Source organism: Penicillium canariense (genome assembly GCF_028826845.1).
Source record: "Penicillium canariense strain IBT 26290 chromosome Unknown utg000001l_segment0_segment0, whole genome shotgun sequence".
NCBI classification, from domain to species: domain Eukaryota; kingdom Fungi; phylum Ascomycota; class Eurotiomycetes; order Eurotiales; family Aspergillaceae; genus Penicillium; species Penicillium canariense.
This window is the reverse complement of record NW_026622728.1, coordinates 2463906-2482138: the sequence shown is the minus strand read 5'-3', so window position 1 is coordinate 2482138 and position 18233 is coordinate 2463906. Positions and strand designations below refer to the sequence as shown.

Below are 18233 nucleotides of genomic sequence, written 5' to 3'. Positions count from 1 at the left end.
TCACGCCCAATGACGTGGTGCGCCGATGAGTCAGCCGATCGCGTCCCGCAACGCGTCTTATCTGCTATCGGCAGCTGCTCGCTCCTGCCGATCGTGGAGATGCGAAAATTCACGACGCCAACTTTCTGGACATGGTCCTCCAGCCGGACATGACTTTGATGGCACTTGATATTGTCATTGAATAATCTGGACTTACACGATGAATGTCGCTGTCCCCTCTGCATGGCTCGCCACTTTTGTCGAGCAGTGCCTCGGCTTTTACCTTGGCCAGACTTCGCGGAATGGCATCAATGTGGAGGATGACGGAGCTACATTGAGTTTTAGCAAGCCCGGGCTCAATTCCGAGGCTGTGGTTCTGGAGGTTTGCACTCTTTTCAATGGACTACGAGATCTAGGATGGGCTGACAAGTTGGTCGACCTTCATTAGTGGAGCGTAGAATCCCCGCGCGACAGCGCACTGTTGATGGATGCCGATAATCAGATTCTCGCGATGTTTCCTCGCGAATTGTCCGATCCAACCCAACTGCAGGCACCAAACCCACATTCAAATGAAACTAGCCCCCGAAAGCACCTAATACAGCTTATGGACTTTGCGTTGATCTTCACGTACTCGACGTCTACCCCCGATGTGCACCTCAAGGTAAATCGCTTCTGCATCAAGTGGCAAGAAGGACTTGTGAAATTTACGCCTGCGAAAAAGTTAAGGAAAAATCAAGTCGTGAAGGTCTTGCTGGACAGGGCCAAACAGGCAGCCAAGAGCAGCCGCCCAGCTATCAAGCCAAATGGATCACGCAGCCCACCGTCGAAGTCCACTGGGCCTGTAGATCAGCATATGCCCCAATCAAGTCTTTCCCCAAGCAGCACTCTGAAGGAAAGAGAAACACAGCAAATTTTCTCTCAAATTCCCGTTCAGGTGCCCGTTCACGATCACGACATGATCCATTATAACGCGAACATGGACCGCTCTCTCACACGTGGGACCGCCGAACTCCTTCAGCATCTTGGTCCCAATCCGCAACCAAGCTCAATAACATCCGTGGGATGTTCAGTACACACGCAAACGCAAATAAACGGGTCTGTGACGAGCAGAAGCCCTCTCCGGGTGCTCGCTGGTGGAGAACCAATTGCGAATGGCGCTCAGCACTCCCCTCCGCTGGAAAATCGCACTTTTCGAGAAGACTCCATCTCGTCTCAGCCGCAGAATGGAACTACAGCCCTTTGCCCGCTAGATTCCAATGAGCCTGACGATGCGCAGTTTGCGTCCAAAGTGGCCAATCGCTCGCCTTCGCGAAAACGACATCGTGATAGTGTGGATCTTCAATCACAGCCCAATTGTGCCGAGAGTCACGTTCTCCAGCCGCCCCAAGAGGCAACAGGAGATTTGCCATCCAAAAAAAGACAGCGCATCGAGTCCATACAAGAGAGATCACCAGGGCCTGTCGCAGCCTATGAGCCTCCCTTTGAAATACATCACTTGAAGAATGACCAGCAGGTCAATGCCGATGATATCCCCGTAATCGATCCCCCGCTGCCTAGAATGAACCCATGGCAAGGGCTTTCCAAAATACCAGCGAGCGATGTCAATATTCCCAAAGACCAACTTGATCTCTTAGATGGAAATCTATGCTGGATCCCTCCAGCGCCAGGCAGCCCCGAACCTCATGGACATGTGCCGCCTTGGCTTCTCACGCAGTGGAACAGCATCGCTCAGCGGAGGCACCAATCGGCTAAGGAAGATGTACACAAGAAAACATTCAGTCGGTCTGCTACCCCAATCTCAACCCAAGAAACCACCTCAATCTCCGAATGTGAACCCGAGGAAGAAGAAGTATACTCATGGTCGGGAAGCTCTGCCCACGGGAGTCCACGGAACTTGCCTCCGGAAAGCAGCCCTATAAGGCAGCCCATGTCACTGCGGACAGATGCCGGTCCCAGCGCTGACGACTATATCCCTGGTCGGAAAGCGGAAAATGATAACCCGAGACGGCCAAGTGACTCCGATGAAATATTGCAGCCTCATAGAAACAAGAAAGGATATCCTCGGAATGTGTCTGGGGGCGCTGTCTTTGAACCCATTCCGACAAATGAACCAGAAAACTGGAAATCAGACAATGTGACGACTTCAATCCAAAGCAGTCTGAAGGATCTGGGCCATTCCGGTGATGTGGAAATGCAAGACTCGCCTGTCAAGCCTGTCAGCCAGAACTTTGACCGAGGTCCTATGCTTTCTGCTGAGGAGTCACTCACAGCCTCGGACACCCCAGAATCTGTCGTCGAACAGCTTGAAAATGGATCGGAATCAGAAAGTGACGATGAGTCGGTGATGGAGAATTCGATTCCTTTTGCGCTTGGCGAAAGCCTGCCACCCACACAATGCAGTCAGGCCGAGCAAGAGCCCGTAGGCTCGGCTTCCTCGCATTCCGGGATCATTAGATATCACGTCCAGGTCGCCGTGACTCCTCTGACGATACACAATCGACTATACCATGGAAACCCTGATAATGAACAAAAGGAGCCTGGCGCTCCGTATCCACAGTTCTCCTCCCAGGGCAACAAACCTTCTTCGCAGTCACGAGTACCGGATACATGCCTTTATCCTGGGAGTTCCGAGAGAAGTCAGTCGACTCATGAGACAACAGAATCATCTTCACTTCGTACGGAGGCTGTTGCGTCTCCGGTCGAGATTGCCGTGCCTCAGACACAACCCAGCACCATGAACTCTCACTCTCAAGACACTTCTTCCCATTCGCAACATGGAGTTGTGCTCGATTCTTCGGAACCTGCCCACTGCCACCAAGATTATTCCTCCCCGGGCTCAACCTTTAATGTCAAGCCATTAAGCCAGCTGTGTGCGAGTTCTGCCGATTTGGCCTCCTCTCTGCTTCATGAGCCCACCCTCCAGCTCATGACGCAGGGCTACTCCAATGACCCTAAAGGTTCATCGCAAGTGTCTCCAATGGGGTGTTACAATCCTTCAGATGCCGGCCAAGATCAGACCCTGTCTAAAAGCCTACAAGACATGACACGAGACACGCAACACACTAGTCAAGCTATGCCTGCCACGCAGAGTGCTGAGCTAGTTGCTCGTCGCCTGGGCTTTATTGGTGACCCGGAAAAATCAGCCGAGGCGCAGCAAGTATACAAGCAATTCTGCACTGACTATCCTAGCTACGCCGGCGACTATGGTCACTTCACTGAGCTTTGCTCCAAACTGCAAGACGTTCGTGCGCAAGGTCTGCTACAACAGTCCAACATGTGGGATGACTTCATCATCATGAACCTTCAGCGATATCCTTCCTACCTAGAAGAGCACACATCCCGGGATCCCACCGAGACTTTGAAATATGAGCTCTACTTCACTTCAAACTTCTCCCGACCAGTGAACAAGAGACGTAGTCTATCAGGCTACGGCATCGAAGTGGCTGCATCCCAGTTTGTTCCACATGATATAGAGTCTCTCCTCGCTAGCAGCCAGGCGTATGCTCCCTCACAATTCATCCAGGGGGAAGCCATGGACACACTTGCAACGAGTTCTGCGGATAGGTTTTCACACTTCCATGCACACTTGTCTGGAGGATCCACCACAAGCGCTCTTTATGCCTTCGATGGCCACTTGAATCCTACTCAAACGGATTCTGACACATCATCAGCCATCGTCAAACTTGAAGGCTCCGAAATGAACCCGGACGAGGCGGTGTATACCCAAGCAATTCCGACGAATTCGCTCGACGAAAACCCCGCTCTCCTCAACTTCTGGTCAGATGCGGCCGCCTATATTCAAGCCATAGAAACCCAAAAGCCCAACACCCAAGGGGAGCTGGATGATGTTAGCTTGGTCGAGGTTGAGGAAACCGACCATGAAGAGATCGACGCGGACGATACTCGCCACGAAACCGCAAGTGTTGAGCTCGGGGATGAAACTTTCGTCTCAGCCACGGACGAGATTCCCGAAACTGAACCTGAGGCCGAACTTGAGAGCGAAGAAGAAAACTGGTTCATGTCGCTGCGGCACATGTGGACCAATACTGGGCCAGCCTGGTCCGACCACCCAGGAACCCCGCTCAAGGCCTGGGCCGAAGCTGACCAGAATGTGTTGAGCGAGCGACACCGGCGCGGGGGAGCAAAAGTCCTTTTAAATGAAAAGGGCGTGATTCGTCGGCCGATTCACCGGTGACAATAACCTTGGGGCATGGAGGCTCGCCCAAACTTCCTCGTCGGGAACTGAGCTATATTGCCGCCCAACCCATACGACGTTGGCGACGCTATCTGGGAGCAGCTAGCACTGCATGGCTTTTACGAAGTAGTGAACTTAGTACTTGCGAGGCTATATCCTGGCGACTCTTGGCTATTTTCTATTCCGATTCATGTACATATTATATGCTATGGAAAACACAATACCCCATCTACCATACAGGAACCGGGGCTTATGAAAACTAGAAAGATATTGGTTTTTCAAGGCTTCAATTGCACCATACCGCGCCGTGTCGCGAACCTAGGCTACATTTTAAAACAAACGTTGAGGTCGGCAGCTGATATCCAGCCCCAGCCATTAACCTCGTATCTTCGGCTGTTTTCCTCAGCTCGTGCTTCGCGTCATGCTTCCACACCCAGCCAGTATCTGTCCCCTCTGGGCTACGGAGCGTGTCCTTCCATCAGACTAGATATCAATGTGAATGTGGGGGTCGGAGTTAAACTAGTGAGATCCACTGTGGAACGGAGGGTCCTGACGGATGTCCAGTAGAGAGCCTCAACTATTGAGCCTTATGGAAACTTTATTGTCCAAAGGTGGGACTTGTTGTATTTACTACTTATTGTAGATTATACGGAGTAGACGGAGCGGGATAACGTCTCGTTTCTTTTACTTATTGAAGCGCATATCAAGATTGAGGCTATAAGTTTTTGCAAATTAATTCAATCGTGGGTATTGGCATACAATTTTTATCAGTAACCATATACAAAAAAAAAATGCACTTGCATCAGAGATATCGCTCGCAAGTATGAAAGTCATCAGGGGAAAAGGAAAGTGGTCATAAAAAAAGCATGCAAAAGACCAAGCCCATATAACCATCAAAAAGCCACCAGTCAAACGCCACAGTATCCCCAGTCTAAGAACGCTTCAGGAGGTGTATACAAGAGACATGGTAAGAGGTTCTTGAAGCATATTGCTTCGCGCTTAGCTTAGACGTGGCGGAAGGGTTCGTAGGCGTTCGACCGCTGGTTGGTGTTGGTCATGGGGTACTCACCGCCGTGAGCAGCGGGAGGTGGGTACGAGGTGTTGTGCTGGTGGCCGTGGGGGTGCTGGCCCGCACCAAGAGGCTCGTAGGTGTAGGGAGCCTTCTCGGCAGTGATACCGCGGGCATTGTTGTTATTGCGGTTGCCGTACGGCGAGCGACCGGAGCAGCAGCAGATGCTAAAGGTCCAGAAGATCACAGCAGCGAGGGAGAAGACTACGGCCAACCAGGTAGCAGCGTAAATGTTCTTCCCCAGAGTCAGAGTGATGCCGTAGGCGTCGAGAGTGGAACTCAGGCTGGACTTGAACACTGAGAAGAGGACGGTCGAGGTGATGGAGGCGGCGGTGGTGAAGAGGAAGGCAAGGACGGCGAAGAAAGTGGTGACACAGCTGCCCCAGCGGCTGCAGATGGCGAAGAAACCAACTAGAATCTCGACGATGGTAACGATGAAGGCGACCAGGTAGGCGATAAACATCCACTTGGAGACGGCCTTGTACACCTTCATGGCCTTGGTGTAGTCAGAGGGCAGCTCGTCCTTCACATCCGAGTCCTCCAGACCCCAGACATAGAATGGGTCGAAGTAGAACTCGCTCTTTGGTTTCGAGCACTCGGTGACGTTGGCCGTGTTGTTGTTGATTGCGCCATCGCAGTAACCCCAGAGACCGATTTGGTAGAAGTCTGCCAGTGTGGAGTCCTCTTGGAGTTTCGAGAGGACATCGGAGACCTCGCTCGAGGTGACACTAGTGATACCGTGCTCGCTGAGAATGTTTTCGATCTCGGTTGTCGTTTTGGATCCTTCGCTGCTGATGTTCTGGAGATCAACCTATCGAAAGAACCTTGTCAGTGACTTGTTCGCAAGGCTGGTGTGAGAGATGACCGAGAGACTTACCCGGACGAAGTAAAGGTTGTTTAAGGTGCCGGAGCTGGCCTTCGTACAACCCAGACCGACCATAATAATACAGATCAGGGAGGCGATAGTGAGCACATAAGGCGTGAAGATACACGCGACGCGGCCGGCTTTCCCCATGATGGATTGATGTGATGGGTGGTCGTCAGTTGTCAATTGAATAGGCGAGAGGGGGGTTGATGGAAGGAGGATTGGAATGGGGATGGAGAAGTCAGAAACTGGGGAGGCCGGTGGATTTTATCCTGGCATGATCGGCACTGGAACGACGACGACCGGAGCGTACAGCCTCGCACACCCAGACGCACTAGCAACGACTCCAGCCTCCCTGGGCAGTTAAGAGAGAGGCGCAGGGAAGGGACACGCCCCCTCGGGGCCGCTGTCAGCCAATCAGATAAGAGTACTGGACCCGCCTTGGGCCACGCCACGTTTGTTTCTATTCGTGTCAGCGCTAAGCCCAAAGAGGTAATCGAGATTGCCCTTCTAATCTCCTCGTCATTACGAAGTAGAGTGTTAATCTATCCATCACAGATGACGGCCGTAGCAGACGACTATCCCCTAAACACAAACAGCAATCATATTGACAGAAAACACGTCTATCATCTAGAAATCCTCCGTCGAAAACCCCCTGCCCCTGGCCGACCAAACTCTCCAATCCTTACCCAAAAACCAAGTTCCACGGTCGAGCGCAGGATCTCCATTCCTCCCGTCCCAATCGAGCTGCCCACGCTGCCTCGTCACCCTCCAGCCCTGTGGACCGTCTGAATTTTTCGCCACCCTTCTCTTTCTCCCTCACAACACTAAAAACCCTAGCGAGCACGCCTCTCAGCCCTGCGTTATCCCGCATTTGATCTAGGCAATCTGGCCCAGGCTTCTTCATTTTACGCTTGGCACCGATGCTGTCTCGTACGGTCGCCGCCTCCACACTCCACCCCCTTACACGCTTCCTTAACTTTGATCGCATCTCGTACTAGGCGGTCTCCACGGAGCAACGCGTTATCCACTCCCGGTGTCCCTGGGTTCTATAATTAATTTTAAGATAAACTTTTCTCTGAGGCTTAGATAACCGACCAACCTGTTCAGGTCAGGGGTGGCCTGCATCCGAATGCCTGAGAGGGATGCCGGTGCCTACTGTAGGTCTAAGTATGTAGGTCAAAGTTGGAAGAGGTACGCATCAGCCACAGGTGATGACGGAATCTCCAGCCCAAGCGCGTCGCCAAGAGTTGCTGTATCGGGGCCCACGCGCGTCACCGTCAATCCCTCGTCATGCTGTCATACACACCAACGGATCTTGTCAACTCGTACCCGATGCAGGATATCGCCGCGGCCGATGGAAAGCACGAAATTGTTTAATTTCATGTTTCTAAAGGTGGCTATAGCTAACAATAACCCTTTTTTAATGCCGAACATTTTTATATTCGGATGCTAGCATTATACAGAGTACTCCACAGTCAAGTACACATTCCCCGTTCGATCTTTCCATTCGCCACCCATACTCCCCGCCTTCGCTCACACATACACATATTCGCGGGAAATTAGAACCACATTCACTGGAAATACGGCTGCAGAGTCGATAACATGCCGGTATAAGCAACACCACTTGGAGGCTCAATACTGAAGATATATGTTCCCCACCAAGGGCCCGCGGCCCACCACATCGCCCCCTTCCAGACATCGGAGTTATCGGCGAGATAGTCCAGCATACCGGTGATAGCGGACTTGCACTGATTGTTCACACCGCCGGCAAACTCGCCTAAGATACCAACCTTGCCGTTGTCGATGAGCCACTGCGTTGCGGCGGTGACCCGCTCCTTACCGATCGTCGTCGACACGCACGTCTCGCTGGTGCCAGACCCATCAGAGTCAAGGTACTGATGCATCTCGTACACGATTTTGTCTTGCGGGTCGGTCAGGTTCTTCATGTCGTCGTTCACGGTGGTCCAGGTCCAAGCACCGGTCCACGAGTTGCCCTCGACGAAGATGTACTGCGATGTCGCGCCTGCCGCGCGGATACCATTGATTGCGGCTTGGTTAAGATCGAGGACCAGGGTTTGATCCATATCATGGTACTCATTGTCTGGAGGGAAGACGTCAGAACGGCTCCCTTTGCGAGCATTGTTTTGGGTACACTCACTAGTGTCGAAAATGACCAGGCTGTTCGATTTGAACTGACCAGCAACATTCTCCCAGAACGCCTGGAAGTCCGAGGTGCTGGAGATAATAGCACCCTTGCTGCGAACTTGTTAATATCGCCTGATCGATCCGACAATTGGGATGGAGAGCACCTACAATCTCCCGTAGTTGTGCGGGTCGATGACAGCGTGCGCGCCAGCGTTGGTGATATAATTCACCACCTACTCCGATCAGCATTCTCTGTACCGTCAGCAAGCTGACTTTAGAGGAATCTCACCGTCGTCAGGTTTTTCAGATAAGCACTGTCGAATGATGCAGTCATGCCATTCGGCGCAAGCCGTTCCATCAGGAACTGAACCCGGAAGATATTCATCCCCTTGCCTATCAGGGTCTGAATGGTACTGGTATCTGGGAAGATATAATCGGTTCCCTTCAAAGATTATCATGAGCTGGCATACTCTAGCATACGACATACTATGCATTGGCTCATTCCTCTCTACTCACCCAGACACCAGGGATGTTGCCCGAACCAAACTCGGCTCCCGATTCATTTGACCCAAACCCTAAAACATGTGAGTGTCTATTGTCCACGAGGCACTCCAAAATACATTTCCATACATTGAAAGGCAGAGGCTCTCTTTGCGTGATCCTTGAAAGGAACCGCCACCGCGGAGCCGGCCGCGGCTGCCAGGAATATAATGTGATTTAATCTCATCTTTGACGTTAGAGCGAAAGCTAAGGAGTAGCGATGAGGCAAATTGAATCAGGGTATGAGACAAGTGACAGTGTTCCTCCTGGTCGGTGCAGCATGACCTTTCCATATAACTATTGAATACCCTCTGCTGAAATCCCGCACGAGCCAGGCGCCTCTAACCACGTAGAGAAGTATAGCCAAGCGACGGGACTCGATTCTAGCCACGAGTCGCAAAAAGACACGGACACGGAGCATGGAAAGCTCAACGGCCCCTCTTCCCGTCGAACCTTCAATTAGTCTGTTCAAGGGCAACATTATTTAATAACACCTAGGGGTCTGTCATAACCAGGGCTAATTGTGGGGTTACCCCAGGACCAGGATTCCCCACCAAAGAGAAGGGGTCAATGCCCTCCCAACTTATAATGGGGAGATATGGCCGTTCTTGACTGGGTCCAGATATGAAACGGAGCTGGCTCAGCCGTGTATACGTAAACGACAATAATACATCCGCTTCCCGCCTGATGCAAGCCACAGGCTGTTCTGCAGGGCTCCCCTCAAGCTTTCTTCAGGCAACGGTGGCTTGAGTTCCGCAGCATGAATTAGGTCAGTGCAAGAGTGTTTGGGGAGCCCCGTGGCGCTTCGGGAATCGATCGACACGGAGACGCGGAGCCGTATATGATATAGCTATCCCATGACGATGTTCGGTGAAATTGGCAACCTCTTTCGGAGAAATCCAGCATATGCGAATCATGGGATTCATTTTATAAAGTGGCAGCACCTGGTGGAACTTGGTTGAGACCGAGTCTGGATGAAGGAAGCCTGTCAAGTACATAGATGCGGATGCCTGACTTCGTTCTTGAAACATGGACCACCCATGTCCTCAACACTAGCATTGATAATAGAGTTGTCGATGGTTGCACCACCGACAGCCAAGTTGTAGCTCAGAACAAGCGATGCATTGTCTGCAGTTGTCAGGTAGCCAATCAAATCATACTAAAATCCAACGAATGAACCATATAGTATCCAGCCACAGGCCTAGGATATCCATTAGCTCGCTGTATCTGAGACGAGAAACCATAGTAGCTCCCAAGGAAAAAGCACATAGTCCAATTATCCGCGCCAAGGGGTAGGTTGCACAGCTTCCTTGCGCAAGAGTGCGTAGCACAACATAGCTCACCCCGGAATCACGCTATATTGTCCATAAAGGCCTAGGAGGAGGTTTGTGGGGGGGTGACGAGCCTCATGCCCATATATGATGAGGAGCATCAATGATGACCGGGGGCTGACTCTATAGGTCATCAACACCGTTTCAATTCACCGTCCACACTCTCAAGGTAAACTGGTGTATGCTAGCCCGAATAATCATATCTCATATTACCGGGGAAGATGAACCTTACGGGCGCAGAGTCGAAAATCAGTTGGCAGCTGAAGAACCCGATCGCTTGATGTCTGGACCTGGTAGCAAAGCCTTGCAAAGATGGGAAGGTGAAACAATGGGTTTACAGAAATGAGATCTCAGATAATAATGCATAATCTTCTTTTCTTATTGTTTTCGAACACCATGCTAAATACAGCGCGTCATGTTCTTTATACATGAGCATCGTCACGTCATCATCATGCAGGCCAAGGCCTCACTGCAGGCTGGCCTTTAACATCTCCATTCCAACGCCACAGACGAGCAGCTTCCCTTGCATTCCCGTGCCAGACAAGGGATCTGCACAGCCTTCATGGGCAGAATCCTGAAGGAAACCCAGAGAGGCGATATCAGCCACGGCACTGTACCTGTCCAACAAGAACTCCACGCTGATTCCCTCTGAGTGATGTTTTGTAGGGTCCACTGTGACGGACCAGAACTTAACGCGGTGATCGTTACCAGAGGTTACTATTGTAAGCTTTGAGACTTCTGTGCCAGAGTTATCAGTTGCAAGCTGCTCCCGGCGAAGAACTTTCAAGGCTGTAACTGATGCTGCATGAGCATCTGGAATGGAAAAAGAAGCCACATGCGCATTGATGCCAGTGTTTGTATAATATGTTTTCAAAAGGGATATAGACAACGAGTTGTCATCGCCTGCAGCCACAACCACTGTGGCAGTATCGGAAAGAGGCACTAACTCCATTGCTTTGACGCTATTAGAAAGAACTTGATACCTGCTTTCGCAGGTAATGTTCTCTGGTTGGACACAAGAGCCTTCAAACGATCGTTTGGCTTTAAGGCCCGATGGAGAAATGGTATAAAATGATTTAAGGGTGTTGGTCAAATCCCAAAGGGTGAAGTACCCATCTGTCGCGGCTGTTATTAGGCTCACGGAGAAGTCCTTCACCCATATGTTAGTTTGAGTCAGGCAGTTCGTCATATACCTCCCGTGGGCCAGAAGAGTGAAGCGGTAACCCTCAGAAGGTGAGAAGTGGAATATCTAGTTCCCATTAGCAACTGTATTCCTGCAGAGAGGTATGCCCATACCTTGATCGTAGAGTTGGACAATGTCAAACAGACCAGGAAGCCCTGTCCAGATCTAGATTCTTCTACTTCCAGCACATCGAAACTTGTGATCCGCATTTCAGAGTCCGGATCACTCTTCGGACAGGCAGCCTCCATTTTGACAGAAATACCAATTGTGGGAAGCCAGCGAACCCTCCACACAAAGAATTCTTCGTGGCCAGCACTGGTGAAAAGGTATTGGCCGTCCATAGACCAACGGACCTGCTGAACCCCCGATCTGTGCTGGTCCAGAATGCGCAGACATTCGAATGAACCCCAAGGGCCCGCATTTGCCCGGCTAGATGCAGCAAAGATGCGTACGTGGGTATCCTCTGCTCCGGTAGCAAAAATAGGTCCTCTTCCGCGGATAGCGCTCAGGCCATCCATAGCTCTGATTTCTCGTCCATGCCCGCCGGCCCGGATGGAACGATTGAGGTCACATTGAATGCGTAGTGTATGCAGATTGGTCCTTTCTAGCCAAACGAGCAGAGGTTTGCTGTCTTTGGTCCCGTGTTGGTAGACCCAGGTCCTGCGAGCGCCACCAGACGCAATGGACATGATATCTTGATGTTTTGTCTCGTTTCGCAAGACGAAACTTTGCGCTCGGAATCCATAGATCATGAGATCACCGGTTGTTTCCTCAAAGTAAAGACCAAAGAGATCCCGGCCAAGACCAGAAGAGGTCCGATCAAGGGTTTCCAAGGAGGGAGAATCATCTTCACCGCAGTGAACATGTAATTTATGAACACAGTAATTGCCATCACGTCCACAGGTCAATATGTATTCCTGGCCCTCCTGTGGAGTAGATGGCACGATCTGGATACAACTGGTGCCTTCATGGCCATGGATACGTCTGCTGTCTACCAGCGGCTTGGAAGCCAAGCCAAGGCCCGCAATCCGGTACACGGCCAGGCCTCCAAGCTCTGATCCGAGAAGCAAGAACTTCCCGTGATGCACCAAAGAAGCCGCGAATATGACATAGGGTGCCATCGGCAGACTAAAGGTTACTACCTCAGCTCGCGGGCAACTGCTGTTCCACCCTGTCACATTGATTAACGCGGCCTCCTCGCCCTCGAAGTAAGACGCAACAAACGAAAAAGATTCAGAAAGAAGGTCTCTGTGCGCAACGAACAATTCGCGTGGGCGCCTGCGCAAATTCACCAACTCGTTGATCGATTTGGTGCTGTGGTTGTAAAGCCTAATTAGTCCCTGCGAATTGGCTATCAATGCCAGTCCGTGTTGAGGAATTCCAGTTATCAACGAGAATGAGCGGAGATCGTCAGCAGTGCAGATTGTCTCCCATGTCACATTGGCATTCTCCATTGGACTCACGTACCCGAGACGGAGCTCGCTGCGCAAGGAGCAAGCAATGAGACAGTCTGGAGCAACAAAATCAAGCGTCTTGGGTGCGTCTGGGCCAGAGGGCATTTTCTGGACTTGAGGGGCGTGCTGCGTCGAAGAAAAAGCATGTTTGTTGACTCTGAAGCTTTTCAACGCCCCATCAGCACCTCCAGTATAGACAACAGTCTCTTCGCCCTGGTCACAAAGAGTAAGAGCCCAGATGTGCTTCCCCAAGTGGGGCTGTGTTGAAGATATCTCACGAAGATGATACTTCGTGGTGCCAAAGGACGGTGACTCCCAGCTCAATTCCCACACCACACAGGCGCGATCTTCGCCTCGAGTCACCAGACATAAAGTGGTCGGATTGTCCTTCTTGGGTGAGCAAAGATTCACGCTCCAAATGCGAGCAGCATGGCCGAAGGCCTTTGCAACATGTAACTCAGACCCAAGACCACTGCCAAATCCAGTACTTCGAAGCTCGAAGCCATCAGTGGAGTAAGCGGATAGGTCCTGAGATGATTTATTCTCGCAGTCGGAGATGTCCCAGATTCTAACAGTCCGATCATCACTGCAGCTTGCCAGCAGCCTACCTGACAGCCCACCATTCAGAGATGAGATGTTCGGGAAAATCCGTACTCCGAATATGGACCCATCATGGCCAGTGAAGAAGTGGTGGATAGAAGCGACTGCTTTGGCTTGCGATGGCTCACTCTCACTTATAAAACAAGACCAGACAATAATCTCGCCGAAAGCAGTCCCAGAGGCAATAAGGACATGAGAATGGGAAAGCGCAATGAGGTCAGCAGCATACAAGATGCACTTCACACTCGTCGCAAGCTGGTAAATGCCGATATTCGTGCTATACCGATCATATGTGCCGTATTCAAGCTTGATCCTCAAGAGCGCATTGTTTGCAGTGATCAGATATGCTGTATCCGGTTGGTCTGCTGCTGCTGCGCACCCGCTCATAATCCAGTCCGGAGTGAGAACCTCGACGCTGGATGCGGTCAAGCTGACTGCATGATTTTTGTCAAGGCAGACATCAAAGGCGCGAACTGACTTCCCACCCCAAAGAATGATCGACTCGCAGTATGAGTCGTCTTGGCTTTCCCGCCGGCGAGGAATGGTGATAAAGCCATGAACGTGATTGCGTTTAAATGCCCGCACTTGGGCAAATACATCTCCTGTTTGGTCATCAATTACTTGAAGAAATGGGCCTTGCCCTTCAAAAATGAATGTGTGATCGCTCCATTGGACCGCCTTCAGTGCTGTTATGGGAAGACATGCATTCACATGCTGCGATTTTCGAGTCAGCGGATGGTGTGGTTGATACATCGGGAAATTTTTTGTATGCAGGCACTGACCTCGAGAGAGATAGACATCTCCACCGACTCCACCGTGCATTGAGAGTCAACCGGTCCAATCGATTCAAATTGACTCAATGCCAATTTATCCCACTCTTTCAGGAAGGCGCCGCCTGTCAAAGTGCGCCTTCCACCCTGAAATGCTTACCTAATTTTGGTAGCCCCACTAGCCCTAAAGTGGCACTACGGTTCACGTGACTTCGCGCCTTCTCACGCGGCGAATCAAGGAACTGAAGTAGATCCCGCAGCGACTCCGATCCGTCATGAGCCTCACCCCGGTGAGCGATCCGTGAGCTTGCTCACAGCGCACCCGATTCAAGTTGAACCCGGCCTCCAACTGAATCGTCATGGGTGTCACCGGCCTTTGGACAGTGTTGCAGCCTTGTGCCCGACCTATCAAACTCGAGACCCTTAACAAGAAACGGCTGGCCGTCGACGCGTCCATTTGGATCTACCAGTTCCTAAAAGCAGTGCGCGACAAGGAGGGCAATGCGCTACGCAACTCGCACGTTGTCGGCTTCTTTCGCCGCATATGCAAATTGTTATACTTCGGCATTCGACCTGTCTTTGTCTTCGATGGCGGTGCTCCGGTCTTGAAACGACAGACGATCGCCGCGCGCAAGAAAAGACGGGAGGGTCGAAGGGACGATGCGACGAGGACCGCAGGGAAGTTGCTTGCAGTGCAGATGCAACGATCCGCAGAGGAGGAAGCTGAGGAGCGGCGGCGGAACAAGAAACGTCCTCCGCAGGGAGACGTGGTTCCTGAGGCTCCAGTCTACGTGGAGGAGGCTTTCATGAACGAGCAGGAAAGACAAAAGTCTCGAAAATTCCGAAAGAAGGATGCGTATCACCTTCCGAATCTGGATGTCTCGCTGGAAGAGATGGGTGCTCCTAACGACCCTCGCATCATGTCACAAGCAGAGCTGGAAGAATATGCGCGACAGTTCCACCAGGGCCAAGACATTAATCTTTACGACTTCTCTAAAATTGACTTCGACAGTCCCTTCTTCCTCAGTCTTCCCGCCACCGACCGATACAATATCCTGAATGCAGCAAGGCTTAGGAGCCGACTGAGAATGGGTTATTCCAAGGAACAGCTTGATACCATGTTTCCAGACCGTATGGCCTTTTCAAAGTTTCAAATAGAACGAGTCACGGAACGAAATGATTTAACGCAACGACTAATGAACATCAACGGCATGAACGGAGAGGAGGCGTTCTACAAATCTGGACAGCGAATTGCTGGAGAGCGTGGTCGAGAATATGTCCTAGTCAAAGATAACAAAACTGAAGGTGGCTGGGTTCTAGGTGTTGTGGGGAACAAAGAAGCCGGACGGGAAGACAAGCCTATTGATGTTGATCAATACGGCTTACCAGACGCGGATCCTGAGTCAGACGACGTGTCGGATGATGACGAATTCGAGGATGTACCAATCGAAGGTGTCAACAGGCTACCAAAGCTGCCTTTCCTTCGAGAGGGTCTATTCGATGAATCTCTAGAGCAGGCTCAAGAAGCCTCCGATATGCAAAGAACATTATTTGAATCACGCAGAGATTTGCCCACCCCGGCACAAGATACTGAAGACGATGCGCTGTTCGTCCAAGGCGATCGTGGCATTCTTTCACGGCATCATAATCAAGACGCCGACCTCTTCGATGATGAAGAGGATGACGAGCTCCAAAGAGCTCTCGCTCTATCGATGCAGCCGAACGAAATTCCAGAGGACGATATGCCTGATATCTCTGTTAACCAGCCTTTGGACACAACAGCTCGTCCCGAGCCTGCACCAGAACCGGCGTTCGATGAAAGTGATGACGACGGCATGGATTTTTCCGCTGCAGTGGCTCAAACCAAGGTCTCTGAGAAGAAGTATCAGGCTGAAACCCCATTCTCGGGGCCACTTCCTTTTGAGTCTATTACACTCAATAAGGTCACCCAAAGGGCTGACGAAACCCATGAGCTTGACAATGATGCGGGCGGTTTCATCAAGGAAACTTCCAAGAAGAAGAAGACCGAACCGCTTCCTCCATGGTTCTTTGGGGATAGACTAAATGAGGAATTCATTACGGATCCAACTTTCGAGAACGAGGGCAAAATTCCAAACGAGGCACACCCTGACGACCTCTTTCTCTCCAACCATCGATCACCCGACATCATTGATGTTGATGACATGTCAGAGACTAAAGAAGTCATCGATCTAGAAGCGGAGTCAGAGGAGAGAGTGGCCGAGGCATCTACATCTATGGAAGTCGTCCCATCAGAAGACGCGAAAGAAACGAAGCTTGGGTCTGCTCTTCCCCAAATGCTCGATGCAGAGTCCGCCCAAGCAGCGGTTATAAATAAGCCGATCGAGAGCAAGGCTCCGGTGGGTGAACTTGAGCAAACGCTGATCACGGAAGCTAAAGAAGAGTCCAAGGCTCAGGAACAAGCGTCGCAGACATCGGCCTCTCCTGAACCAGAGTTTGAAGATGTCTTGCCTCCGGTTCCGGCCCCAGCACCGAGTCCTCCCCCTGAGATCTCTGTGGTCACCGATCGCCATCCCGAGCCACAAGAAGCGCCCGCGCAATTTGACCACTTTGTCGATGATTATGGCGAGTTCAGCGACCCGGAAGATGAAGAGCTCATGCGACAGCTTGCAGCTGAAGGGGAGGAACACGTTCGGTTTGCCCAGACGCTCAACTCGGATGTCCTTAATCAGGACGCCTTTGACTATGAACAAGAACTCAAGCAGCTACGGAATCAGCAACGGAAAGATCGACGTGATGCGGACGAGGTGACACAGATCATGATCAATGAATGCCAGCAGCTGCTTCAACTGTTTGGGCTGCCGTATATCACTGCGCCCATGGAGGCCGAGGCACAGTGTGCCCAACTCGTCTCCTTGGGACTGGTGGACGGGATTGTCACCGATGACAGTGATACTTTCCTTTTCGGCGGCACTCGCGTTTACAAGAACATGTTCAATCAGAGCAAGTTCGTGGAATGCTATCTATCCTCTGACTTTGAGAAGGAATATGCCCTCTACCGGCGCAAGCTCATCAGTTTCGCGCATCTGCTGGGCAGTGATTACACCGAAGGAATTCCCGGCATCGGTCCCGTCACGGCTCTCGAAATTATCACCGAGTTCTCGAGCCTGGAGGAGTTTCGCGACTGGTGGACCCAGGTCCAGATGGGCATGAGCAATCCCACCGACGTCCATCTCGCCTTCCAGAAGAAATTCCGCAAGAAGGCCTCCAAGATTTTCCTGCCGCCATCGTTCCCTGACACCCGAGTGGACACCGCCTACCTAGAGCCCGAGGTCGATGGGGACCCGTCGCCATTCCAATGGGGTGTGCCTGATCTGAATGGCTTACGGCACTTCCTCATGTCGACGATTGGCTGGAGTCAAGAGCGCACTGACGAGGTTCTGGTGCCTGTGATCCGAGACATGAACCGTCGGGAGCAGGAGGGCACACAGTCGAACATCACACAGTTCATGCAGGGTCCTCAGGGCGCCGGAGCATTTGCGCCGCGGGCCCGCACTGGCGGTCCCAGCCGGATGGAGAAGGCTTTCGGCCGACTGCGGCAGGAGGCCCGTGGTGGCCGAGCGGCGCCGCGCAGTGACGAGGCGGCAGCTGCAGTGGAGGATCGGGCCGGCGAGGGCTCGAGCTCGACGGGCAAACGAGGCCCCAGTAGTAAAGCTACCAAGGGCAGTAAAAAGCAGAAGACTCGCGCAGACTCTTCAACTGCATGAACCTGTGGATGGAATATCATGTTCTTATTTAGTCTTGTTTCATAGCGAACTCGTGAATCCATAAATACAGTATATACGTATGGTACCATCCTGCCATGAATCGGCTGGATCACTGAATCCTTGGGCCAGACTGGCGACGCCCGTCTTTTAGCGTACCAAACACTCCACCGAATAAGCAGCGTCCCAGCATTCTTCCCCCACTGACGATCAATCGCGACGATCCACGATTTTCAGGAACTACAGGAACTACAGGAACTGCAGGACCGACGGGGGTGCCAGAGATCGACCATTATTTCTTCCTTCTCCTTGATTCCATCTGGAAATTTTCACGATCGCCAATGCAACGCTGCGGG

The 18233-nt window shown here is 51.7% G+C and overlaps 5 protein-coding genes across 5 annotated transcripts; 2 read left to right on the top strand and 3 right to left on the bottom strand.

Annotated features, from left to right (window-relative positions):
- Positions 1–199: 199 nt before the first annotated feature.
- On the top strand, positions 200–4174 carry N7482_000858 (uncharacterized protein; the record flags this gene model as incomplete). The annotated part of the gene is made up of 2 exons (XM_056682983.1): positions 200–361; positions 428–4174. 2 exons carry the CDS (start codon positions 200–202, stop codon positions 4172–4174), a joined length of 3909 nt encoding a protein of 1302 aa, XP_056546589.1.
- Positions 4175–5178: 1004 nt separating this feature from the next.
- Positions 5179–6258, bottom strand: N7482_000857 (SUR7/PalI family protein; the record flags this gene model as incomplete). The annotated part of the gene is made up of 2 exons (XM_056682982.1): positions 5179–6054; positions 6121–6258. The coding sequence occupies 2 exons, from the start codon at positions 6256–6258 to the stop codon at positions 5179–5181; spliced, it is 1014 nt and encodes a 337-aa protein (XP_056546588.1).
- Positions 6259–7682: 1424 nt separating this feature from the next.
- On the bottom strand, positions 7683–8983 carry N7482_000856 (glycoside hydrolase family 5 protein; the record flags this gene model as incomplete). Its single annotated transcript, XM_056682981.1, has 5 exons — positions 7683–8367; positions 8425–8489; positions 8546–8698; positions 8773–8831; positions 8887–8983. The coding sequence occupies 5 exons, from the start codon at positions 8981–8983 to the stop codon at positions 7683–7685; spliced, it is 1059 nt and encodes a 352-aa protein (XP_056546587.1).
- A 1610-nt stretch (positions 8984–10593) lies between these two features.
- N7482_000855 (tRNA (34-2'-O)-methyltransferase regulator RTT10) lies at positions 10594–14164 on the bottom strand (the record flags this gene model as incomplete). The annotated part of the gene is made up of 3 exons (XM_056682980.1): positions 10594–11376; positions 11424–14078; positions 14147–14164. 3 exons carry the CDS (start codon positions 14162–14164, stop codon positions 10594–10596), a joined length of 3456 nt encoding a protein of 1151 aa, XP_056546586.1.
- A 329-nt stretch (positions 14165–14493) lies between these two features.
- Positions 14494–17880, top strand: N7482_000854 (ssDNA endodeoxyribonuclease RAD2; the record flags this gene model as incomplete). The annotated part of the gene is made up of 1 exon (XM_056682979.1): positions 14494–17880. One exon carries the CDS (start codon positions 14494–14496, stop codon positions 17878–17880), a length of 3387 nt encoding a protein of 1128 aa, XP_056546585.1.
- Positions 17881–18233: the final 353 nt, after the last annotated feature.